This window comes from Mirounga angustirostris, unplaced genomic scaffold (assembly GCF_029215605.1).
Source record: "Mirounga angustirostris isolate CCGP_5_RB_7025 unplaced genomic scaffold, mMirAng1.0.hap1 SCAF_13, whole genome shotgun sequence".
Taxonomy (NCBI): domain Eukaryota; kingdom Metazoa; phylum Chordata; class Mammalia; order Carnivora; family Phocidae; genus Mirounga; species Mirounga angustirostris.
In genome coordinates this window covers 95,123,869-95,151,158 of record NW_026991721.1, presented here as the reverse complement: position 1 = coordinate 95,151,158, position 27,290 = coordinate 95,123,869, and the positions used below count along the sequence as shown (strand labels likewise).

General features: G+C 38.8%; 1 protein-coding gene across 6 annotated transcripts in view; it reads right to left on the bottom strand.

Annotated features, from left to right (window-relative positions):
* The window catches only part of DDX6 (DEAD-box helicase 6), a 34,304-nt gene extending 7,482 nt beyond the window's left edge, over positions 1-26,822 (bottom strand). For 2 of the 6 annotated variants that reach the window (XM_064577361.1, XM_045894884.3), the window contains exons 1-11: positions 25,921-26,041; positions 22,817-23,290; positions 19,295-19,358; positions 18,275-18,379; positions 9,761-9,890; positions 8,716-8,862; positions 7,322-7,416; positions 6,104-6,226; positions 5,475-5,603; positions 4,303-4,419; positions 2,227-2,290 (exon numbers count right to left, since the gene is read on the bottom strand). In XM_064577361.1, coding sequence (XP_064433431.1) covers positions 2,227-2,290; positions 4,303-4,419; positions 5,475-5,603; positions 6,104-6,226; positions 7,322-7,416; positions 8,716-8,862; positions 9,761-9,890; positions 18,275-18,379; positions 19,295-19,358; positions 22,817-23,016 — 1,174 coding nt within the window. In that variant the 5' untranslated portion in view covers positions 23,017-23,290; positions 25,921-26,041. Of the gene's footprint in view, positions 1-2,226; positions 2,291-4,302; positions 4,420-5,474; positions 5,604-6,103; positions 6,227-7,321; positions 7,417-8,715; positions 8,863-9,760; positions 9,891-18,274; positions 18,380-19,294; positions 19,359-22,816; positions 23,291-25,480; positions 25,527-25,888; positions 26,042-26,135; positions 26,235-26,675 lie in introns of those variants that run through there. The other 4 variants (XM_045894886.3, XM_045894885.2, XM_045894883.3 and 1 more) reach the window with 4 other exon arrangements.
* Between the last annotated feature and the right edge of the window lie 468 nt (positions 26,823-27,290).

Here is a 27,290-nt window from a genome sequence, read left to right as displayed (position 1 = left end):
TTATTTATTTATTTGAGAAAGTCAGAGATAGAGACCGAGAGCATGAGTGGGGAGGAGAGGGAGAAGCAGGCTCCCCGCCGAGCAGGGAGCCCGATGCGGGGCTCGATCCCAGGACCCCGGGATCACGACCCGAGCCGAAGGCAGACGCTTCACCGACTGAGCCACCCGGGCGCCCCTACTCATCCCTTCTTAAACATATCTTCTTGAAGCCCTCTATGGATCACATTTGATGCCAGTCCCCTAACTTAAAACTCCTTCTGCAAGTCTAAAACTTACCTAGTTTATAGAGCCAATTACAATTCCACCTCTTCTCAGGTCACATGTTAATTTCCTTTCCTATGAAAATTTAGGATTACTTACTACACATACCTCACATTTGCAAATTACTTTTACTCCTTTGTAGATCCAGCCTAAAGCCTGTTTCTGTAAATCCAGTTTTACTGTCACAGGACCATGCCCATTTGTTCATGTACTGTTTAAGGGTGCTTATGAGCTGGAATGGCAGAGCTGAGAAACTTGTAACAAGAGACCAAATGATATCTACTATCTGGCACTTTAAAGAAAAAGGTTGCAGGGCCTGTCTTAGACTCTTAATGTTATCTTTTTTATCTGATTAAACCACTGCTCCTTTAAGTAAAGGGTGATACTTCGCATGTATTTATACACTTTATACACCTGTTATTCAGTACTTATTTAATGACATACTAAATACTGTTCTGTTTGCACATTCTGAATTTGCTTAACTCAACATTTCACCAATGAACTAGTTCCTCTTCTATAGGCTCCCTAAGTGAAGGAAGTGTGTATGTATTTAAAAAATTTTTAATTGTGGTAAAATATACATAATATAAAACTGAGGAGTAACATGTATTTTTTTTAGCACCAAGCTAAATACCTGGCAAAGAGTAAAAAAAATATATGTTGAATATCAAAAACTATTTTTGAATGAATAAACTGCAACAGGTATTTGTGCAGAATTCACTTTAAGGCATTCCCATCTTACAAATAAAAAAAGGCATAAAAGTATGATTTGATGATTACAAGTACAAAATGGTAGGACTTGAGCCCCAATCTTCAAATTCTAGTCTAGTATCCTTTCCACCAAATCAGATTACTTTATATTTAAGTACTTGAATACAAAATTTAGAAGTGCTGCTAAAGTGGGGTGCCTTGGTGGCTCAGTTGGTTAAGCGTCTGCCTTCGGCTCAGGTCATGATCCCAGTGTCCTGGGATCAAGCCCCTCATCGGGAAACCTGCTTCTCCCTCTTCCTCTGCCTGCCTGTCTGCCTACTTGTCATCTCTATCAAATACATAAAATCTTTAAAAAAAAAAAAAAAAAGTGCTGATAAAGTAAACATATATGTATTAATTCGCAGCTGTATTAAAGGTCCTTTTAGATATAAAGCAGAGAAACAAGATAAAGTGGGAACACTCAGGATATTGGATAGCCCTGTTTTGGTTCTTGTAAATTAGCAAATTCAGTATTCTGCTAGTATATAAATTTGGAGTTTATTTCTATAGCAGTATTCTTAAAAATCCAAATTGTATAGTATTCTAAAATTTTGATCTGGGTGCTAGTAATATGGGTGTGTACATGTGCAAAAATTCACTGAATATCCTTATAATTACTATATTTTTGTGTATACCTCAACTAAAAAAAAAAAAAAAAAAAAAAAAATCCAGGCTCTTCTCTCTACCCAGAAGCCTAGTTTAAATGATTACTCTCATACCAATACTAAGATTGTATTTCCAGAGTAGAAATTGGAGGATACTCAATCCATTTGCTTTGTCTGATCTGACTGTCCACCTGCCTCCCCAATTTGTTCTTCTTCATGTACTGAAATACACCAAAATACAGACTAGTCTGTCTCTGGCAAAAAAATTAAAAGACCACAATAAATAACTTCCAAAATATAGTTTCTTAACGTAATTTATTTTGCACACGGTACATATAACTCGTTCCTGTATGCTAAAATTATTCAGAAAACACATAAATTCCACTAGTTTAAAAGACAGATGAGGTATGAGTGCCAGTAACAAGTATTCTGCAGTTTCAGATATGGAAACTAGTTTCAGGAATTAACTATAGCTCATTCTCAACTTCGGAAATTCCAGAAATGGCTTTAGGGTGAGCTGAACTCTTGTCACAGATTCTGTTGGGAGATACGGACAGAAAAAGCAGAGCTGAACCAGGGAGAAAAAACAACGGGTAAAGGAAATACTTACCAGTGCAAACAAGATTGCGGCATAAGCCATTTCGGAAATCATGAAATACACGATTTCGATGTTCCTAGGAACAAAGCAATGCATCTGATTTCTTTAAAAACTCATATGCACAGCCCTAAATTTCTCATCACTAATTTCTCCTATTCAAGGTTTTGTATACCCCAAATTTACGCAAATGAGAGATGAATGAATTCAATACCCGTAAGTTAAAAACAAAAAAAGTTAATCAAATTAGTTTCCCATGGGAATTAATAAGCAACTAAAACATCCATGGGGGCGCATGGGTGGTTCAGTTAGTTAAGCATCTGAGTTTTGATCTCACTCAGGGCTATACGCTGGGTATGGAGCCTACCTAAAAAACAAAACAAGGGGTGCCTCAGTCGGTTAGGCATCTGCCTTCAGCTCAGGTCATGATCCTGGGGTTCTGTGATCGAGCCCCATGTCAGGCTACCTGCTCAGTGGGAAGCCTGCTTCTCCTTCTCCCTCCTGCTCGTGCTTTCTCTCAAATAAATAAATAAGATCTTTAAAAAACAAAACAAAAATACCTACCCATACCTTTATTTAGCATTTATCTCTCTTTTAAGGCTTTTATTTATTTGACAGAGCATAGTGAGAACAGGAACACAAGCAGGGGGAGTGGGAGAGGGAGAAGCAGGCTTCCCACCAAGCAGGGAGCCCGATGTGGGGCTAGATCCCAGGACCCCGGGACGATGACCTGAGCCGAAGGCAGACACTTAACTGACTGAGCCCCCCAGGCGCCCTTATTCAGCATTTATCTTAACTGTTAAGGATATTATCCTTTTTGCTGAAGTGAATTTTAATTAAAGTGACAACTTTCACCATGTTTTTGTATATCCATTTTTAAAATGTTTCAAACAGAAGATGACAAAAATTTGGCTTGACCAAATTAATTGAATATTTTAGTTAATGTACGCAAAAACAAAAATTTACTTTCCTTTTTTTAAATTTGTGAGTGAGCACGCAGGGCAGATAGAGGGAGAGAATCTCAAGCAGACTCTCCCGACCAAGCGTGGGGCTTTATCTCACCACCCTGACATCATGACCTGAGCCAAAATCAAGAGATGCTTAACTAACTGAGCCACCCAGGCGCCCCAAAAATTTACTTTTCAATTAAAAAAAATGAGAACACATACGTAACGACTCTGACACAAGTGACAAATCTAGCATCTGGCAAACTGGTCTTTCCTTTCAAAGCAACATTCTTCCACTCTGAAATACTCTCTACAGCTTAACACATTAATTTCCTGTGATAATTTCTAATATTAGGGTCTACGTGGTGTATCTGATCCATTATCAAACTTCTCTGAAAACCAAAGTTGAGCTGATTAACTCAAATTCTTAATCTGCTAGTCTTCAGAAACCGTTTTCACAAAATTTCAATGTTTACCACACACAACACAAATGTTTTTATAGTTCTGAATTTATTTAAACTGTTTTTTTTTCTTAAATTAAGTTCTGAAATTTAGAGAGATTGCATCCTAAAGGCAAATAAAGAAAAAAACATATGGACTGAAGAGGTACATAAATTAAAAATCTAGAGGAGTGTTGTCCAATAGAACCTTCTGCAATGATAGAAATGTTCTATATCTGTACTTTCCAAAACTGTAGCTGCTAGTCACATGTAACATGGCACTTGAAATGTGGTTAGTGTAACAGAGGAACTAAATTTTAAATTTTATTTAATTTTAACTCACTTAAATTGCCACATGAGACCAGTGGTTACTGTATTAAACAGGGCAAATCTACATTACTTGGGAAAGAAGGGAATAAAATCTCGTATTTGCTCGTATCATGCTTGACAAAGTACTCGTTTTATACATTATCTCAATTTTCCTAACAACCTTGTGAGCTTAAGAGTATATATTTTATAGTTAGTATTTTATAGTTAGAAAACTGAACCCTAGCAGTTAAAATGAAAGGTCCTCTGCCTACTAAGGAATAATTTATTCTTAAACTTAGGGCATATGGAGAAGCATTGAAACAAAACAAAAATCCAAGAAATACTTAAGAAAAAGATTTTTAAAATCCACACACGAGTTGCAATTTTTTACTCACCTGCCTCATTTTAGCATGGATATAGAAGCAAGAATAACCCAGTTGAGAAATCTTCTTGGCTAGCAATTCAACTCGCTGAGAGGAGTTACAGAAAATGATCGACTGGTTTATCTGAAGCTGAGCGGGGTGGGGGGAGGGAATATATGAGAAAAAAAAACACATTCATTTACTTTGCCAAATCTTGAAAATACTGACAAACAAATACTAAAGAACATGATCTAAGACTTAGAATCTCATGATACAAGAGATGCAAAACTGTAAATATTGTAAATACTAGTCATTTACTTAATAGTTGCAGATAAGTTAGAAATTTTATTGTAGGAGAGTATGCTTAATAAGAGCCACATAATTGCCAACATGATTGAAACACATTCAATTCTCATTATTTGCAATAATTCTGTTCTATAAAGTTGCTACAAAAACTGAAAACATGAACATAGAACCACTGCTTGTAGGGAGACACGGGAAGGTTCCTGAGAGCCTCTAAGTCACAACTTCTCATCAATTAATCAACAGATAACTTTGTTTTATGTGTGTTACTGTTTAAAGGCACCTTATTTACTCATGGCCAACAACACTGTAATTCCTGTCTGTACAAAGTTTATCTAAAATACATTTTCTCTGCAAAGCACATCAGTCTTCCTGTGCTTAGAAGAAATGAACAGCACTTGAGCGCTAAGCTTTGGAGCCATTTTAAACCATGAAATAACAACAAAAATGCAAAAAATGTGGCACTGATGTGGCACAGACTGTGAAAAAGACATTTGTTTATGAGAGCTGAAACAAGAAGGCAATGTGTCACTTTGTTCAATCTCAGCTGGGAATATGAACAACAGCTGGTATTTTCTATTGTGTCACTAATATCCACAAATGACTTCGAAAGCACTTGAGTATTGATTGTAGGGTTACAAATTTTGGCGTGTAGCCGAATTTGCAAATACATAATATGCAAATAATGAGAATCGACTATAATTAAGGTCAAATTATTTTATAATTTAATTAAAAATGTCTTTGATGTCAATCATACAGTATCAACTTCAGATCAACAACCACAACTACCTTTTAGGAAAAGATATGGACTATCTTTACATTGAAAATGGTGGGAAAACAGACACAACTGTTTTTGGGGGGTTAAGTAATGGGTAATACAGCAACTGAAGCCTATTACTTACCCTGGAGAAAAGTGTGTTGAGGCAGTGTACTTTTTGGCGCTCAGTTACATAGGCGTAGTACTGGGTTACTCCCTTCAAAGTTAGTTCCTCCATCAGGTTAATCTCATAGGGTTTCTGCAAATGGGAATTCTGAAAAAAAAAAAAAAAAAAAAAAAGTCATATAATTAAAAAAGCAGAGCATATCTCTTAAACTTGAAATATATCCCCCATACATTTCTGATCAACTCTTGCTTAAAAGGCATGCAGTTTTCTTCAGAGTATAAATAATCTACGACAGAAGAAATAAGTTACCATATAACAGAAAATCTAACATTCAGATACGTATGTAGCTAAATTCCTATTTTGTACTTTGTATACAGGATTACACTGTAATCAATTTATCCAGTATATCAATGGCTGTATGTCAGCCTGACACCAAAGGCTAAGTGAATAAAGAATTTGATCAAATTACTGTTTAAAAAAAAAATCAGTTAAATTATGCACAAGAAACCTTAAATGATCAGCTGGCAGGAAAGCCAAAAACTTGAAATAATCAGCATAAACTGGTAACAAGATGTAATTATGAATAAAGGTATACTCGTGGGCAACAGAATGAATAGCACTGCTTCCAAGTACAGATTTATACTCACCATGAACTTCTGTACACTAAGAGGGAAAGTAGCGGAATATAATAAAATCTGTCTGTTTTTAGGTAGCGTGAGAATAATATCCTCCATTATCTGCACAAAATCCTGTGACAGCAACTTATCTGCCTGCAGTACAAAAGAAAGACAGTTTAAAAAAACAGTGTTCAAGGTTAATAAGGCATTACCCCATAGGGGCATTCAGGGAATACGCCTGGCTGTAAACCGTATTCTATGACACTCCCTACTCCAAAGGCACCAAAACACATTTGCAGTGATTCAGAAGGGGGAAAATCTGTAATACCATATCCTAGAGGAAAGAGAAAACCCTAGACAGATAATAGTCCTTGTTCCCCTAACAAAATTTTAATGTGATTTCCATTAGAGGCAGTACGTGGTTGAGAGTACAATCTGCAGAGTCAAACTACCTGGGTTGAAATCCTGCCTCCTTCACTTATTAACTATGTTGGCACATTATTTAACCACCCAATACACTTCAGTTATTTAACCACCCAATACTTCAGTTTCCACAACTTAAAAATTAGCAGTAGTAACTGCTTCATAGGATACCTACCTTACAGGGTTGTTGTGAAAAGCAAATGAAAAAACATGTGCTAGTACACAGTGACTAATAAACATTACCTCTTCTTACTCAAAGATAAAAAACCTGTCTGAATTAGACTATGATCGACCTGATCTAGTTATCTAAAACACAAACCAAAGAGGTAAATAACTTTATTTCAAAACATTAACACTGATACAGTGTATGTATAAAAACACTGCCAGATTCCAAAAATGTAGAGTCCAATAAGTTCTTAAAAGGCACTTACAACCTGATGAGATAACAAATATACCAGAGACAAAAAAACAAACAATACAAAGCAGGATATACTAAATGAGGGATTAGAGACATTAGATGCTTTTTAAGATGTATCACTGATTGGAAAGACTTAGAATGAACTTGACTTTGAGATATTCAACAACTCCTTTTCTTGAAAAATAAAAACAAAACTTACAATCTGGCATCCCTAAGAAAAAGACAACTAGGCTGAACTATTCCTAAAAATGCCTACCATCTATTGCCTTTAATGGGCAAAACATGTTTTATAAGCGAATTAGTTTGAATTGACAAGAGTCATGCATTGACTAAAGGTTCACATGTAACACAAAGAGCTTTTGCTTTATTCACTGGCAGTTATAAACAAAGAAATGAAGAGACATTACCTCATCCAATACTATCATCTGGACATGATCAACTTTTGCTACTCCTTTCTTGATAAGATCCAGGATTCTTCCAGGGGTAGCTATCACCACGTGCACTACACAAGATTAAAAAAATATATATATGTATATATTCTCACTCATTTTAGCTTGGGCAAAGAGGATACAGTAAAGGTTTATCGTACATATTTTATCAGAAACTTGTAGCGGCAGGAATAATACAAACAGGCAAATATGTGTTTTAAGATATGGATTTTCATTTCATCTTAGGTTGGTCAGAGAATACTTGTTTCACTCCTACATGGGGCAGGCTAATAGCTTCCCAAATCATCTGCTCCAAATAAGGGGGAATACTTGTCTTAAACTATCCCCAATGAATAACAAAGATATACCAGGCATCTCATACAGTTGCTTGCCTCTAAACTAGAGCAATGGTCTTCAGAAGACTGTTGTACGATGAACAGAGATAATCATTTTAAATAACTGTGCAATATGAAGCATATAGTAATTTACCAAATGACAACCATATATAAAATTCTAACTCAAACTTTGTCTAATTTTACATAAGGGGATTTCATGCTTGTGTTATCTTTTTTCACTCAATGATGTATCATGGAGAACTCAATGAAAATAAATACAGATCAGCTTCACTGTTTAATAGCTTCGTGGAATTCCACTCAGACTATATACCCCAATGTATTTAGCCCTCTGACATTTAGGATATTCCAATTTTTCTGTACTACAAACCACTGTAGTAACCCTGTATTTGCCTAGTATTTCTTCAGGAAAAGATTATTGAAAATACACATTTATAATTTCAAAACACAACGCCAAACTGCCCACCATAAAGATCGTATCAATTTATACCCTCACGCTGCAAGACAGCCTATTTCTTCTCAAAGTTATTATTGGTTACTAATATTTTTTTAGCCTTGCCAATCGGACAGATACAATATCAATCTATATTTACATTAAAAAAAATTACCAACAAGGTTGAATATCCTTTCAATTACTATCAATTTGTCTTTTTTTTTTTTTTTAACGAAATGGTCATTTCCTTTATTCATTTTTCTACGGCAGTGTTTCTGGTCTTTAATTCTTTTTTTTTTTTTTAAGATTTTATTTATTTATTTGACAGAGAGAGAGCACAAGCAGGCAGAGCAGCAGGGAGAGGGAGAGGGAGAAGCAGGCTCCCACTGAGAAGGGAGCCCGACGCAGGGCTGGATCCCAGGACCCTGGGATCATGACCTAAGCCAAAGGCAGATGCTTAACTGACTGAGCCACCCAGCCGCCCCTGGTCCTTAATTCTTAAAAACAATTTTTAGTAAGTTCAGGAAACACCCGTGTCTGTAATTACACTTGGGAGAGCTAGGCCACATTATATAATCATTTCCTACCTGTGTCATCAAGCCTCATTATGTCATCCCGTAAATTGGTTCCTCCTGTGGTTGCCATCACTTTGGCCCCTCCCATGTGCTTGCTGACCTGGATGCAAATTTGACTGACCTGTAGAGCAAGTTCTCTAGTGGGAACAATCACCATTGCTGGAAAATAGAAAAAAAGAAACATATTTTAAGAGTATAATAAGCTACAGAAATACTGCCCCTTGCAATCTAGATGCTCAGGACATATTAAAAATTTGAATCATAATAAGCCTAATTCTGAAAAGTTAAATAAGTAAATCTCCTTTGCAAAAAAAAAAAAAAAGAAAAAGAAAAAGAACCCATTACAGTGTTCTAGCTTTAGACTTTTCCTCAGCAACACTGCTTTATAAACCTGGTACTCCTTAGTTACAAACCTTTAAAGGGTTCTTTGACTTGGCAACCATTAGCTCAAGGTTTATTAATTTAATATTTCAGTAAGGGATTCACTAAACACCTGAATAGGGAACTCCTGCTGCCCAGGTTCCATTTACTTCACACGGAAGATGGAAGAAATGTTCAATACAAATCAACATCAATTTATGAAAATTTCAGAAAAAGCTTTAGAGGTCAGAATTTAACTATTAGCTTACTTTGCATACAACTATGGAAACTTATTTCTTCACTACTTACTAAACTCTTAAAAATTCCAGAACCACAAGGTTTTATAGAGGAAAATGTTCATGAGCTCTTGCAGACATGCAGGCGCCCCAAGAACAATTCAGTTCCACAGCTTATATAGCAAAGTCGGACAACTTCATGATCTTTGCTTTCCTATCTACAAGGCAATACTTATTTTGCCTATTTCACTGGAATACTATCAAAACTGTGTAATATGTAAAACTCCTCTGAAAACTAGATCTTTTTAAAAAGCGGGGTATTTTATAAGACAGTTGGGCCACAAGCTGTGAAAAGAAAAGGTAAATACTAACCCCAGATTATGTAAATTATAAGAAGAGATGATAATATCTTCCACACAGCTCCAAAGTAAAACAGCCATTTTTAGTTTAAACAAACTAACCTTGTATATTGTCCTTCTTCAGGTCTAGCCGTTCAAGTAAGGGAATGAGGTAGGCACCGCTCTTGCCTGTTCCATTTTTTGCTCTAGCTAAGATATCCCTACCAGATAAAGCAATGGGAATGCTCTCCTCCTAAGAGACAAGAAAATGCAAATTACTTGTGAATAAAAACAGTACATAAGCAAATTATTCTCTAAAATATACTGGAGGTATACCTCTTTGGTACAGCTTTCAAGTGTCCCACATTTGCATTTTACAAGAATAGGCAGAGACCAAGTCAATCATCAGTCAGCATCGCCATCATTATCAACCAGTATTTATGAAACTGCTCACAGTATATTATTAAACTGTATCCCGGGGGCGCCTGGGTGGCTCAGTCGTTAAGCCTCTGCCTTCGGCTCAGGTCATGATCCCAGGGTCCTGGGGATCGAGCCCCACATCGGGCTCCTTGCTCAGCGGGAAGCCTGCTTCTCCCTCTCCCACTCCCCCTGCTTGTGTTCCCTCTCGCGCTGTGTCTCTATCAAATAAATAAATAAAATCTTAAAAAAAAAACAACCAACTGTATCTCAATGTAATAAAAACTATATGGATTTGTATGTGTGGGAATGTGTAGATCTAAGGAAGCTGGGCATCTACAACAAAGAAAACAAAGAGGAACGTGGGCTAACACAAATAAGACTTGAATAAACAGAAAAAACGGTGAAGGACATTTCATAATGAAAAAGTGGGAGAAAAAAATGGCACGAACAATACAAAGGAAGATTGTACGTTTTTAGACACGTAAGCCAATTTAAGCACAATGAAAAATTGTAGCTTTGACAACTCATCCTTGCAAAAAATAGGAATCAACTGGAAAAGTTTAACTTCCGGTCCTATTTGATTTATTGCATCATATAAGCTCACAATGTCAATGGCTCACATCCAACTTCTCTGTCCTGAAATGTGCTCAATTGGAGGCTCAATTCTATTCCAGTTATCTTAATCCATGGTCACATCAGAGCGTGACTTTTCATTTTCACATTTAGCTTACTTTGTCATGTGTGTTTTGCAAAGATAACATTTCCTACTAGGACAAATTACCTGAATAGCAAAGGATTCCTCCAAATTACTGAAAATTAAATACACATATACACATACACATATACAGGCAGAAGAAGTATAAAGAGGGAGGAATAAGAACATTTCCATATCTAAAACTAAAATTTTTAATTTTAATTTCTAAAACCAAAGAATTATGAAAGTAAATTAGGAAAGAGATTCATAATCACTGTAACAATCATTTCTATACTTAAGCTAATGACCAAAAGAACTATCTCTAACATGTTAAAATCGTTATTACAGAAACATCTAATAAGCATCGTGACTTGCATTTCCCACCATAATACTCATCCTACCTAGAACCCATCACAGGGGTCAGACGGGTTCCATATGATCAGAAAAAGAAACAGCTCCCAGAATTTTAAAAATGGTCCAATGACAATACTCTTGTTACCCTCTGTTCCTATAACCAGCATTAAACAGTCTGATTATAATAAAGCAGGTCAAAGAAAAAAATCCTTCGCTTTGCCCCTTTGGGTCTTAATCTCTTCCTTCCTACTTTGAGTCAACTCTGTTAAATCTACAGTTGCTCTGGGGGCTTATTACCCCCATGGGTTCATTTTCTTCAATGGTTTTTAAATAGGCTACTTGCACACTACTCAATTCTATAGCAAAATAAAAGGCTAGGTGGTCTCCAAGCGCCTCCCAATGACTTCTCAAGTCAGGTTCTTTAAAAGAATAAAACTTTTGAATGAAGTGAGGCAGGTTAGAACTAGCTTAAGGGTATCCTAATTCCCATTTTGGGTTCACCTTCTAACTTAGATTAAGGCCACTAACTTCTATTCCCTTGCACTCTCTGATAGGGTTTATGCTCTACAGAAACTGTTTAAAGACTTTTTTTTTTTTTTTTTAAAGTAAGCTAGTCTCTAAGTTAAGATACACTGATATTTTGCCCCATATGGTGAGCAGTCAGGGAATTCAACACATCCACACTGTCTCTTACCACTGTTTGCTAGATTATGTAATATGATGAAAGAGAATTCAAGTCAGGCTCAGACAACTGTGAAACCCAAGAGGAAATCATGGGAGCTACCAGGGAGAAAAGAAAGAAGGAAGGAAGCTAAAAACTTTAAAAACTGTGTGCTGATTCAGATACTTTGTTATTTATATCCTTTCAAGTTAGGTATTTTTGTTTTATAATAAAAACATTCCCACACAAAAACATGTATGTGAATGTTCACAGCAGTATTCAAAACAGCTAGCAGTAGAAACAACCCTACCAACTGACAGATAAACCAAATGTTGTATAGCCATACAATGGAATTATTATTCAGCAATACAAAGACAGGAAGTACTAATACATGCTACAACATGGATAAACCCTAAAAAATGCTAAGTCAAAGAAGTCCCTCACAAAAAACCATATATAACTCCATTTATATGAAATGTCCAGAACAGGCAAATCCACAGAGACAGAAAGTAGATTAGTGGTTGGTTAGGGCTAGGGGAAAATGAGGGGAGACTGCTAAAGCAGTTTCTTTTTAGTGAAAGTGTTCTAAAATTGATTCGCACAACTGTGAATATACTAAAAACCACTAAATTGTATACTTTAAATGTGTAAATTGTGTGATATGTGATTTTTATCTTAGTCAAGTTACCAAACCCATGACAAACCCCACAACAACCTGAGGTCTGATTCCACCACCTTACCTCTCCAAAGGCATGTTCCACTGTACGGTGGAAATGACCCACTAAGTATCTGTTGTGTTTTGGCTACCCTAGGATCCATTTTCCCTTTCCTAATAGCACCCTTTCTTCTGAGGAATTGCATGTCCCTCACCCCACTGAATAGTCTAGGCAACCTCCCCAGCTAAATGGGAGACATCAACTGAAGCCAGGCCAGCTCCATGCTCCCTTCTAAGAATTTAAAGTGTTATAGTACATCTCGTAACAATTTGTAGCTTCCTAAGCCCTTCAGAGCTGCCTCGGTCCTTGGTCAATTCCAAGTGTGACTTTTCTCACTCTTGTGAACTCCTCTGACATTCTTTCAATAAATTTCCCTTTGCTAAAGTTAGCCCAAGTTGGTTTGTTGCCTACAACCAAAGCACAGTATACCTTCCAATTTCCTAGTACTGAGAAGCATCTGATAGAAGTGTGGTACCTAAAAAAGCTGAAAATTGCCCCATTAGCTGTTTTTTTTTTTTTTTTTTTAAGATTTTATTTGACAGAGAGAGACACAGCGAGAGAAGGAACACAAACAGGGGGAGTAGGAGAGGGAGAAGCAGGCTTCCCATGCAGCAGGGAGCCCAGTGCGGGGCTCGATCCTAAGACCCTGGGGCCATGACCTGAGAGCTGAAAGCAGACGCTTAACGACTGAGCCACCCAGGGGCCCCCATTAGCTGATTTTAGAGTAGTAGTTTCTTTTTACCTCCTAGGGCCAGCTGACCTTACGAATCTTAATTTCAAGGGAAAAAATAGTATGAGTATGGTGGAGGAGATAGCAATGGTTGTCACAGGTATCTATCTATTGCTGCCCAGAAAAAAGGATATGGAAGATAATAATTTCAAAAATATCTCTAACTTAAGAAACACACCCCAATTTTACCACAGTAACTAATGAGGAAATGCATTTAAAGACTTTTTTTGCAAACTTAGAAAAACAATTCCTATAATAAGAAATCCACATTAGCCGGAGAAATGATTTACAGAGGATTAAGAATAATGTAATACCTATCAACAATAAACTATTAATTCTTATTAAACCTGGTTGACAAAATAATTTCTCAAAATAGTGGAGATTCTTGACCCTGATGTGAAATTTTGTTGCCAACAATAAGGAATTCCCATGTTTCCCTCAATAATGGACTACTTGCCATTTCATCATTATCTTATCTACAAAGTCTTCAAAAGTTGCGCCTACGGTCTGAAGCAGTAAGAGTTGTCATTTTCAATCACCGCAAAGTTAATACAGTTGACCCCTGAACGTGGGGGTTAGGGGCACTGACACCCCACACAATCGAGAATCCATATAGAACTTCTGACTCCTCTAAAACTTAACTACTAATAGCCTACTGCTGACTGGAAGCCTTACTGATAACGTAAATAGTCATATATTTACGTTAATGTAAATTAACATACAAAACATTTTGTATGTTATATGTAAATAAATGAAATTAGAGAAAAAAATATTAAGAAAATTGTAAGGAAGATACATTTACAGTACCACAGAAAAAATCTGCAGTTCAAACCCTTGCTGTTCAAGGGTCAACTCTGTAAGGTTTCATAATGTTAAGCAGAATAAAACAGTAGGTTCTTAGGCCTTCCAAAGAAGTCTGCGCTCCTATAAGGCTATGCCTTTAGAGTGGCGTAGTTATGCTAGCTATGGAGCATAGCATTCAGAACTAGAACTAGAGTCACAGATGGCTACACCAAAGAAAGATGTGTGGGGGCAAGCTGTAGTATATCTGGTTCCAACCTGTCAGTGTAAAATATTCTTTTTGGAGGATATAATTTTAAGTGCCTCATTGTCCAATAATCTTACAGCCAATAAAATTTCACCATCTCTTAAAAAAGATTCAAATGCAGAGGACACCCATCTGATCAAGAAGGCTTCTCTGTTTGGGAAAAAAAATGCCTGGGTAAAACTGTAAACTAAGTACTATGGAAGATAATACCTTAAAAACAACAGGAAAACAAGGAAAGTAGGTAAGAACACAATGAATAAAAGGCAGCCAGTCATGAGGTTAGATTTTACTACAGGATTTCATTTCTTTTTGGTTTTAAAATCCTAATATTTACAGTTTATTACACTGAGTAATTCTAAGGAACATCTTGTGTTTTTCACAGATTTTGGGCAAAACAAAAGAAGAAAAAGACAATGTGAATGGCGGTCTTAGATACCTAAAATAATACTTTATGTTCACAAACTGCTTTGCTATTTTGAAACATTTTGTTTACACGTTACATTTAATCCTTACAAAAACCCTGTGAGGGAGATTACTTATTATTTCTACTTTACTGAAAAAGCTAAATGTGAGACTGGTTAAGTGGCTGGAAAGAGAACTGTCTATATGTTATACTAATACTGAAAGTGCAAGTAACAAAGTCAATTTAAAAAAAATTTTTTTTTTTTTTAAAGATTTTATTTATTTATTTGAGAGAGAAAGAGCACAAGAGGGGGGAGCGGGAGAGGGAGAAGCAGACTCCCTGCCGAGCAGGGAGCCCAATGCGGGACTCCAGGATCATGACCTGAGCCAAAGTTAATACATGACCTAACGCTTAACCAACTGAGCCACCCAGGCACCCCAATTTTAAAATTTTAATACAAAGGTGAGAAACAGGAGCCAGCAAGGGTCCATTAAGAATTAAGTCAGCTAGGGGCACCTGGGTGGCACAGTCGGTTGAGTGTCCGACTTGGTTGCAGCTTGGGTCGTGATCTTGGGGTCACGGGATCAAGCCCCATGTTGGGCTCTGTGCTCAGTGCAGAGTCTGCTTGGGTTTCTCTTTCTCCCTCTGCCCCCCACCCCCGCCAAATAAAATCTTAAAAAAAGAAAATGAATTAAGTTTGCTAAGCGAACCAATCTTTTTTTTCTTTTTTTGAAGCAGGGGCATTTATTCCTTCCTGCCTCCCCATTGCCTTTTTTGATAAAACTACCATATGGAATAATAACTTGTAACTATTATAGAGCACATATCATCTACTAGGCACCATACCAAGCATACTAAAATGAATTACCTCACTTAAATCTTCACAACTCCTCTATGATATATACTATTATATCAATTTTATAGGCCAGGAAACTGAGGCTGAGAGAGAACTCAAATAATCAACTTATAAAGGAGTGGAGTTGGGATTCAACGTGGGCAGTCTGACTGCAAGACTAGTTCAATAGTTCTATAGACCAAGTTAACCTGTGGACATGTCAACCATAATTTCATCAAAGCATTCTAAAAACCACCGAACATCTGAGGGCCCATTTCCTGCCATCCACCTTGCTAAGTACTGGAGATATAAAGTTGAATGATATAGTCCCTACAGTAGAAGACTCTCATAAAACTTTTCATCCCTGTAAATAAAATGGATTAACATGAACTACATTATAGAAAAGTAAATTTCAAAATATTTTCAATATATGCACTCAAATTGCCTATCTGGTGATGTATAACCTTATCTCGATACTTTCTCAGCCATAATAAACTTCTTTAGTTTGTCCACAAAGGCAAACAAAGGTGAAAACCCCTAGGCAACCACTATCCCAGTGTTCTCTGCTTGGAACATGGATCACTTCCTCTAATGGCTACATATATATGCAATTTCAACTACAAAGGGGCACACTGAAATTATCTGTACGATTAGCTGTCTTATATCCACCTGACTGTGAGGGCAGGAACCCTGTCTTATTCATAAAAACATCTCCAGTCTCTAACATTTTCTAGGTTACTCAGTACATGTTTGCTCAATGAAAAAATAATGTCGTCACAGGGTTTGTTCTTATTACAGCTTCGGTTTCACAGTTTTAATTAACATGTGTGTTTATATCTACATATATGTAGATACATATACATATGTCTACATACATATATACATTATGTATATAATACATACATATATTTCCTTGTTCTTTTCACCGAAAGGGCCAAAGAGCAAAGAGTATACACAAGGCTGTGACAAGATAGGTATAGATAAGCTCAGCATCATGATATACCAAAAAGGAAGTACTCAAGAAAAATGAAGGGGGTGGGGGAGGTGAGGAGTGAATAGGCAGAGCACACAGGGTTTTTAGGGCAATAAAACTACTCTGTCTATACTACAATGATGAGTACATGTCATCACACATTTGTTCAAACCCACAGAATGTACACCACCAAGAGTGGGCCTTAATATATATAATGAACTTTGGATGATGTTAATAGAGGTTCCTTAGTTGTAATAAATGCACCATTCTTATGAGGGATGTTGATAAAGGAGAAGGTTATCCATGAGTGGGGACCAGGGTTTATGGGAAATCTCTACAACTGCTGTGAACTTAATATTGCTCTAAAAAAATAGTCTACCAGAAAAAAGCAGGTGTGTGTACATTATAAAAACATAGAGACCAGTTTGAAGGAGCTCACAATGGCCAAAAATGGGACAATGTGACCATAAAAATACCATGGGAGGGGGAATTTGTGAGTCCACACTGATAATATACAAATACATGAAGAGATAGGGAAGGCTTTTTTTTAATTTAAGATTTTATTTATTTGAGAGCCAGGCAAGGCTCTTCTTTACAAGGCCAAATGTGGAAGGAGTGCTAGCATTGGAAACACAGCATAATCTATCAGAGTGAAGATCAAATCATGCAAGAATCACCAATGGATGCTAAGACTAGGGAGAAATTTTGGGGCACCTGAGTGGCTCAGTCATTAAACGTCTACCTTTGGCTCAGGTCATGATCCCAGGGTCCTGGGATCGAGCCCCGCATCGGGCTCCCTGCTCAGTGGGAAGCCTGCTTCTCCCTCTCCCACTCCTCCTGCTTGTGTTCCCTCTCTCGCTGTGTCTGGCTGTCAAATAAATAAATAAAATCTTAAAAAAAAAAAAAAAAAGACTAGGGAGAAATTTTGATGGAAGAGTAAGATACCTGCATGGTCTTAAAGTGCTTCCCACAAACTGCTTATTAGTTTCAAGGGAAGGGGGAGAAAAGCAATTATACAGTAGAAAAATCAGACACCACCTTGAGACAATAATCAAAATTAAATTCACCAATGAGAAATAGATGGACACTGTGTATACCTCCAAATGTGGTGGCTTGAGAAGGCCATAATGTAACTTCTACAGCAGTTTGGCTAAGAATGCATAACTTGAGGCTAATCACATGGAGACATGACACAAACCCAAAATGAGGAATATTCTATTAGAAAAAAAAGGGCTGTATTTTTAATGTCAATGTCATAAAAGACCAAAAAAGACTAGGGAAATGCTCACAACTACAAGAGGTTAGAGATCTAACTAACTAAAATGCAATACCTGATCTAAGGAGGCATCCTGTACAGAAAAGAAAAAAATAATGCTCTAAAGGACATTTTAGGGTCACTTAAAAATTAGAATACAAATGACAGATAAGATAGAAATACTGTTATTAATGTTAAATTGACCAAAGATAACTGTACTATGGTTACACAAGAAAACATCCCCAGGGGCGCCTGGCTGACTCAGTTGGTACAGCATACAACTCTTGATCTCAGCCATGAGTTCAAGCCCCACGTTGGGCACAGAGCTTACTCAAAAAGAAAAAGTCCTATTTCTTAGGAAATACACACTGAAATATTTAGAGGTAATGGGCCATGATTTTGTGACTTATCTTTAAATGGTTCAGAGAAAGTGTGTATGTGCACATGTATACACATGAGAAAAATGCTAATTTTATCATTCACACAGATCAAAAAGTATGGAATGCTTAACTCATAACATCACATGTGGATGAAAAGGGAAAACATACCTGAATAGGAGATGGCTTTTCCCAGCCCATTTCAAAAATTCCCATCAGTAACTCCCGTTTCAAACAATAATCTTCAAACTCATTTCCTTTTGTGGAGGTCACATCCTAGTCAAAACAAATGAAACAACAAAATAATAAAGTACAACTGTGTTCCTTTGGTAGTTACTATGCTTAAGAAAGTTTGAGACTTACTCTTCCTCTACCCCATTTAAAATATAAATATATGCAAATGAGTTCTCTGTCTTGGTCTGTATTTCAAGTATTCCTAAGAAATAACCACTCTTTAACACACACAGGCCCACTTAAAAATTGTTTTGGGGAAAGGCCACCCTGTGATCATATTCTTCTGAGGACTGGTTGAATACTGTTATTTCTATGTAAAGCATCATGCTGTGAATTACAAATCACAATATGTGAAGTCAAACTGTAGCTCCACCACTCATTGCCTGCAAATATCCTACTGTAAATAATTTTGATTTCTCAGACTTAGCACTATTGACATTGGGCCAGAAAATTCTCTGTTATAAGGGGCCATCCTGCAGCATCCCCCTCATTGAGTTTAACAAGTTGTGATAATCAAAAATGTCTCTAGCTACTGTTAAATGTCCACTAAGGGACAAAAATCACCCCTAGTTTGGGAACACTGGGCTAAGAGAACGAATTTCTCAACTTCCTTGTCCTCATCCACAAAATAAGGATAATACCTAACCTGAATCTTACTTTAATTGCTGGGAGCGTAAGAGAATTTTGAGAAAATGCCTTGCAAACAATGAAAATACTCCATCAAAGTTAAATAAAATATACAGATGTATAAATACAATATTTAATATACAGACACACATTACTGTATTAATATAATACTCTAAACTGAAAATTTTTGGCAATTCATCATATATGATCCATACAATGTCAACCACTTCAACGGAAGAGTAAACACACAGTGCCTGTTGTTATTAAGTAACCACTTCACTTTTAGAGTTTCCAAACCATTTTTCCACTTGAATTTTACAATCAACTTACCGAAGTTTTGATTCTTAGATCCTTTGGAGGGAGTTTTAAAGTCTTTTTCCAGTCATCACCAGGTCTACAGAGAATATAGTAAAATTGAAGCATGAGAATTCTTAGCATCACTATTCTAGTAATACAAAGATGATTCACCACAATTACAATTAAGTTCTAAAAAGCACAGTAAGTTTAATATATTGCCATTTACTTTGGAATATAGTTAACAGAAATAAACAGCATAAGAAAAACTGCTCTTAGAAAAGAACAATCTAGAGAGGATTAAAAAAAAAAAATCAAGAATAGAAGGGAGTAATATCCATACTCTTAAGAGAAGCAGTGTAGTATACAGTGCAACTGTTGTCCAAACTGGTAACCCCTGTGTTTTGTTTGACATTAGTGTGTTTTAATTTAAATTAGTTGCCAACAGTTAAAAACGAGGAGATTTCATATAGAAATCCAGATTCTGGCTTTTCTTGGAAATAAAAGGAAGCTTTAGCAACACTAGTTCCAAACTTCTGCATAGCAACAGTTTGACAGAGATTAATAACTGGGAGCTTTTTTTTTTAATATTTTAATTTATTTATTTGACAGAGAGAGAGAGCAAGAGCAGGAACACAAGCAGGGGCAGTGGAGAGGGAGAAGCAGGCTTCCCGCTGAGCAGGGAGCCTGATGTGGCGCTCGATCCCAGGACCCTGGGATCATGACCTGAGCTGAAGGCAGACGCTTAATGACTGAGCCACCCAGGCACCCCAATAACTGGGAGCTTAAATCAAGCAGCAGACTCCTTCAGATAAAACAAGTACCTTCCCATGTGGCACAGTCTCCTGTAAGCATCTGAGTTTCTAACTTTTGGTGACTAATTAAAACCAAGGGCTCTAGGGCGCCTGGGTGGCTCAGTTAGTTAAGCGACTACCTTCGGCTCAGGTCATGATCCTGGAGTCCCTGGATCGAGTCCTGCATCAGGCTCCCTGCTCGGCAGGGGGTCTGCTTCTCCCTCTGACCCTCTTCCCTCTCGTGCTCTCTGTCTCTCATTCTCTCTCTCTCAAATAAAATAAATAAAATCTTAAAAAAAAAAAACAAACAAAAAACCAAGGGCTCTAAAGTTTCAGATCCGAGGTCAAGCTCTGACTCTGACTACTTATTATTTTTGTGACTTTGCAGCAGTTACTTTTCTAAGCCTCCAAATCTCTCATACATAAAGGGGGTTGAGAATTATATCAAATAATTTACATAAGGCCTAGGCATAGTTCCTGGCAAAATAAGAACTCAGGGGGTGCCTGAGTAGCTCAGCTGGTCAACCATCTGATTTTGGCTCTGGTCATGGTCTCAGGGTCCTGGAGTGAGCCCTACATCGGGCTCTGTCCTCAGCACCACCCCCCAAGTAAATAAAACCTTAAAAAAAAAAAAAAAAAAAGGAACTCAGTATTAGTTGTTAATGACTATCTCTCAGTCTTTTTTTTACTGAGAATGCTGAAACCAAATCTCTTTTTGGTCAGGTAAAAACCTCAAATAATACTCAAAGCATCTAATGGGAAAAAAATGGTCAATGTCATCTTTAAAAGAAGGTTTCACTGATTTCATTATAGCGACTCTTACATAATCAGAGCCCCCAAAACATATCAAGAGTCTTGATTTAGAAAGAGAAGCACTTACTTTACTTAAAGCTAGGTCCCATATAATTTAAGACACTCTAACACAGATAACTATTTGCTACCAATTCCATGGGTACCAAAGCCTTTCACCTCTTCCTATAATTAACACACCAAAGTTCCTGAGCAAAAATGTCAGTTGAACATCCTAGTACGCCAGCTTGCCATTGTCAAATTCAATATAAAGTGAATACAAATACAGAAATACAATGGAAAATCTTACAAGGAATTTATAACCTTAGGAGTTAAAAGACCCAAACTATTTAAAATGAGAAAATAAGTGATAGAGATTAAGTATTAGAAGAGTTCTGAAGACAGTGATGCAATCTAGAAGGCTTCATGGAAGAGATGACAGATTAAAAAAACAACAACGGAGATTTAAAGAACCCACAGAATGAAAAAGAACCCATTAATCCCAGGCAGACCAAAAAAGAAAAAGCAAAATCCTATTGCCTGAAATCAGAATTTAAGTAGAAAATAATGAAATAACACAGCTTTATGTTTAAAAATAGCCTGAATTTTGCTAGCCTACTCATATTTTGTCAAGACAAACTACAATTTAGAGAATACTCTTGATTTCTATACTAATTAAAGCTTAAAAATATGCAAAAAATTAACAGAATATGCATTAATACCAATTCTCACAATGACCAAACCAATTCCAACAGGAATTAATTCTTAGAGGTCACTAGTAAACCACATTCAAGTAACCATCTATATGACATTCTGGTAGCTTTTAAGTGCTACTTTTCTTTAGGAAGTGCTTCTGAGGCATGGAAAAGATCTAGGTTTAATATAACACACACTTTAGTTCAGTGACCCAGAGAGAATGGGAATTCTTAGCACCACTATTCTAATGAGAGATTTCATATGAAGATTTCAAGAGAATCAATCTCTATGCCTAGATTTTTTTTTTTTTTAAGATTTTATTTATTTATTTGACAGAGAGACAGACAGGAGACAGGGAACACAAGCAGGCGGAGTGGGAGAGGGAGAAGCAGGCTTCCCGCTGAGCAGGGAGCCCGATGTGGGGCTCAATCCCAGGACCCTGGGACCATGACCTGAGCCGAAGGCAGACGCTTAACAACTGAGCCACCCAGGCGCCCTATGCCTAGATTTTAACAATAAAGTTAAATGTGAAATGGGGTCAAAAAATCTTCAATGTTAATTTTCTATTAACAGAATCTTTAGAGTGATAGTTATCAGTAATAATTTAAAGTGTACACTTAGATGACAAACAGCATATTTACAAGAAAAAATATTCTGTAGTAAGATGAGGCTCTTAAATTTTTAGAGTCAAAGGGATTTAGGACTATTCAGTTCCATGCATTTCCAGGAGTTCAAAATCTTGAAAACCCTATGATATATAACAGCTTATAATTTTGTGTGTGTGTAAAAGGAGAAAGCTTTTTTTTTTTTTTAAGTAGAAAACTAAGTTCCATAATCTTAAATATAAAAAAAGTCATGGATAAATTTTCTATCAGTGAGTATGTTTGGATTCAGAAGGCTGGGCCAGTCTTTAAATTCAAAAACTTGAAACTGGCTTTAACTGCCACTTAAACTAGGGTAAGGTACAATTACAACACTAGGGAAAAAGCCATACTGGCAAAAACAGGATGAATCTGAGCTAATTATGAAAGCCAGAAATGTTTCAAAAAGTAATGTATACAAAGATAATACATATCATCTGTATCTATGTTTGTTAATTAACCTGAATTACGAAAAAATAATTATTCAATTGCAAATACCCACCAGCCATAAAACAAAGTCATCTGTCTTTTCTTTGCAAACAAAATGGTTAAAATAAGGTTTAAAGTAGTCAACAACAAAGTAGCAAAAAGATACCTCCTTGGTCTCCCAAGTGTTTATTATTTATTCTAACACTTACTTAATAGTGGTGGTCATACTCTGTGCTTGCTGCTGAGTGCCATTATTGATTGTGTTGGTATTTTTCAGCTGGTTCATCTGTTGCTGTGTCTGTGTGCCCCCTCCTCCGGGGCCACCACTGGGCTTCACAGGGCCCCTCAGCTGACCATTTTGACTGGATAGACCCATTATAACAGGGTTCTCTGTTCTGGCCGTGCTCATGCTGTATTAATTGTAAAGATGTCTCTTTCAAACTTCAAAACTTTTGAAAGTCAGTAGAGAAACTGTAATAACAGTTTATTAGGCTCTCCAAAACGAAGAGATAAATATAAGTCTTGCTCAATATATGAGTCCTTTATTGCAATGCAGGCAAGCACCTGTAAGTCTCTGAACGGTAAGCAGCAGTAACTTGCTCTCATGCACCGAATCAACTTTTTATTTTTTAAAAAGCCCTCTAACAAGGTTGAGTTATATATCTGAATTCACTCACTTCAATCTGAAACAAAGAGAAAGCTTAATTAGCAAACACAGGAAAGTTAAAAAAAACTTTCCCTTTTAAAAGAACCCCTTTAGAGGAAATCACTCTAAGAAATAAGAATACAGATGTACTTAGACCAAAACCCTAGCCAGGCTAGGAAGACACAAAAAAATGAACTGCTTCAAAAAAAAAAAAAAAAAAGAACAAAACAAAACAAAAAAACCCAAGCCAATTGAGACCAATCTCAAACATTTTAAATTGTCAGTTCAAAATAACCCAGAGAAGATGAGGTAGAAAGATATTGTGATTAAATTAGCATTAGCTGTCAAATGGCAATCTCTTCCTTTCAGTTTCCTCCCTGATGAATTCTCTAAAAGTCCCTGCCACCTCTAAAAGTCAATGATTCATTACACTTAATTGCATTACAACTCAATGAAGTATCACACAATTTTATTAACGTAAATCTACATCTTGGAACAAGGCAAGGCAATTCTTTTTTTTTTTTTTTTCTATTTCTGACAGCAACTGAGAATTCTTGAAATTAAGTGAGCTTTTGACTTAACTTTATGCTTTCAGGAAAAAAAACACATTTGTGCCTTTATGAATTTCAACCATAGAGGTTCAATTTTATGAAGAAAAATCAATTATTTTCTCTCTTAAATTTTGCCCCTTAAAACAACTGAAACAGTTAAGAGATAACACATGTCTACATGTCAAAATCTTTCGCTTGAGAAACAGCCAAGAAAACCTTTAGCTCCCTTAATAAAATTTGAATATTAAAAAACTATTAGCTACATACATTTCAATAACACTTTTCAGAAAGTGTATCCTAACTTAAAATATTTGTTATTAAAAATATCTATAAAAACACAAAAAGGAAATTGCCTGTGTTTAAAAATCTGTGAAAGACTAAAACACACTAGTAACTTTAACCAAACTTTCCAAGAAACCCAGAGTACTAATTAATAGTTGTTTTAAAAAAGAACTGGCCAATCTCCACCATTTTCAATTATTCCCAAAATCAAATTCTTATTTTGAAATGTAGTAAATAAAAACAATTTACAAACGCCAGAAAATAAGGGACTACTTTTCCTCTGCTGGGTTCGTTCTTTAACTCCTTTATATTTCTTACCAAAAAATACACTAGTTTATTAATGGTGATTTTTTTTTTTTTGGCCAAACACCAAGGATTCCAAAGCAATAAATCTTTTCTAAAAGACAACTGGTTATGTCTTTTTTAAAAACTGAAAATAAAGTTGCTCAGAAGCAAATCCTGATTATCACATACACAAAGCTGTATTATTTCTAAGTCTCTTAGAATCTGATGCCTTACGGAGACCGTGGTTAACAGCCACCTAATAATCTCAGTTCAAGGTGGTAAATGGTTTCCTGTATTGACAGGTTTATATTATGATCAACAATATCACGGAGTTCACACAAGACTTGTTTGTTGCCAAGCACTAAGGATGAAGAGGGTAACCTCTAAAGTTTAAAAGATATCATTATTGTCCCTTGAGCCCTTAACATAAGACTTCCTATCTCCCTAGATCCAAAATGTGACTATTACTCCCTTCTTACTTGAACCGAAACCTGCACTGCAGCTTTATGTCTCAGAGAAGGAAATATTCCTCCTACCCCTTCCCAATTTAGACTTGCAAGTTACATTCTACATTTTCAAAAATACTAACGAAACGTAGACTAGCTGGGAGGAGCCCCTCGAGGAGTTAATTACAGCACTTCCCAGACTGTAGTCAGCAATTGACAGTTTCACACCCAAAACACTATCGTCATCTCAGACAAGAGCTTTTGTTTGCAAATGCAGCGCAGTTTCTCTAAGCTTGGTCTGCAAGTTGGAGGGACTGTTTTTATTCTGAAGGGAAAAGGACTGTGGTAGAGAAAAGGGAGTGAGTGATGAGGGAAAGAAACAAGCCAATGATTTGAGCCCCGTAACTCTGGGGCAATAATTTCTTGCTCCCCCAATACGCCCCCCCCCCCAAACCACACACTTCTAGTCAGCCCCCTGTGACCATAAACAAAAGGGCTGGTGCCCTATAATCGCAGCTGCGCCAGAAGAGCAGGGAACCAACTCCGCGGGCAGGAAACAATAGGGACACCCCCTATAAAGCCCCAAAGAGAAACCCTTAAGTCAGAAAACCCCTCCTTTTCCTTCACGACTCGGGTCTCCATAATCACCCTCTTGTTACCGACCTACGAGGCCTTATTCCAAGCAAGCAGCAGCGGGTCCTCTTCCAAAACGAGCCCTCCGACGCTGCATATCCCTGCCGCCCCCTATAGGGCCGCCTCGTACCCTATAACCTCCACCATCCCCCTAAGTCCTTGCCGCCCCTGTGGTCCCACATCCCCTCGGCTTCCACAAAGCTCCTCTGAGTACTTCGCCCGCTCCTTCTCCGGACCCCTCCGCGCACAACATTCCCAGATTCGACTCTTCCCAGGCGCCCCCACCCCGCACGGCTGCCGCCCGCCGCCCGCCTTCCTCCCCGGGGCCCGGCCAGGCCTCAGGCCTCCGCCTCAGAGCGTCCCCCCCCCCCCCGCCCGCTGGCCGAGGGGCTTCCCGCGGCCCCGACCGCACCGCTGACCTCGACCCCACCACCTCACCCCACTCCCCGCGGCTGGGGCCCGAGTCCTACCACCGAGGCCACTCCCGCTCGGCACCCTCGGTCCTTTATTGTTGACTCGAAGCTCCCAAAATGGCGGCGGCTCCTTCCTCCTCGGAAACCTCCGCCCGCCCCCACCCGGTCCCTCGCTTCTGCCTCCTCCTCCCGCCCCCGCCCCCGCCCCCACCCCGGGGGCCGCTCCGCAGGGCCGCCCGCGCCCGCCGGCTCTCCCGGCCGCCCGACCCTACCTCCGCCGCTGCCCGCTCTCATGGCGCCGCCGGAGTCGCCGCCCGGGCTGAGCTAACTCGGCTGCTCTGCCCCTCCCCCGCTCGCCCGCCGCCCCCTCCCCCTCCTCTCCCCCTCCCCCTGCCTGTCCGCATGGCGGCGGCCGCGGCTCCTCCTCCACGCAAGATGGCGGGAGCTCCGCCGCTGCCGTTGCCGCCGCCGCGCCGTCCCGGCCTCCCCGGCTTCGCGGCCGGAGGAATGTGGGCCGGGGAGCCTCCCTGAGGAGAAAATGGGCTGCCGTGCTCTCACACCGACTGGGGGCCCCGGTGACGGAGACTCGAAGGGGAAATACGGATTCCTTTCTGAGTGGGAAGGAGAGCTAGCTTTTTCACAGCTGAGGAGAAATGAGTGGGGAATGGTGGCCGGGAAGAGTCCGCCCTGCCTTCGCCCCCCGCAAGCGGAAAGCGGGGCTTGTGACCAGAGAAGGAGCTGCTTGCTCCCGAGCAAGGACGCGCTCCGAGAACGAGGCGTCCGAGTCGCGGCTCGGGGACGAGAGCGCTGACCTGACATCCCCCGCGGGCCGCGGAGGCTGCCGCAGGAGCGGGGCGGGGGTGGCGCGGCCGAGCCCCTCCGGCTGCGCCTCCGTCCAGGAACGCGCCGAACTCGTGGTCCGGAGGCGCCGGCGCGCGCCCGGGAGTGGGGCCGGAAGGGGGGCGACGGCCCGGGACTGCGACCGTCCCGGCCCCGTCGGGCCAGCCTCCCAGACGCGGCGGGGGGAGCCGGCCTCCCCGACGGGAAGGGAAAGCTGCTGAGGGAGGAGTCATTTCTCCTGGAAGTAGGAACCAAAAGGCGGCCGAGAGCGATTCTTTCTTCGGCCTCTCACGAGAAAGCTACTTCTGTGTATCTGTAGCTGTCCCCATAAGTACTTGTCATGTCCTAATGTCTCCGCTTATCCTTAACAGAAATACCGGGAGCGCTACTTGGTCCCAATAAAACAAAAAATGTGAAGCCAGGAAGCTGGTCAGGTCAAGGGAAAAGAAGAACCTGGGTCTCACCCAGCTGAGAGATGGGCTGCACAGGACAATGGCCAGACCGTGTGTGACAACACAACTCCGGCCCCCAATCTCTGCAGCAACCGGCCCGGGGCGGCCGGACCACCGGCCTCCGCGGGGGTCGGC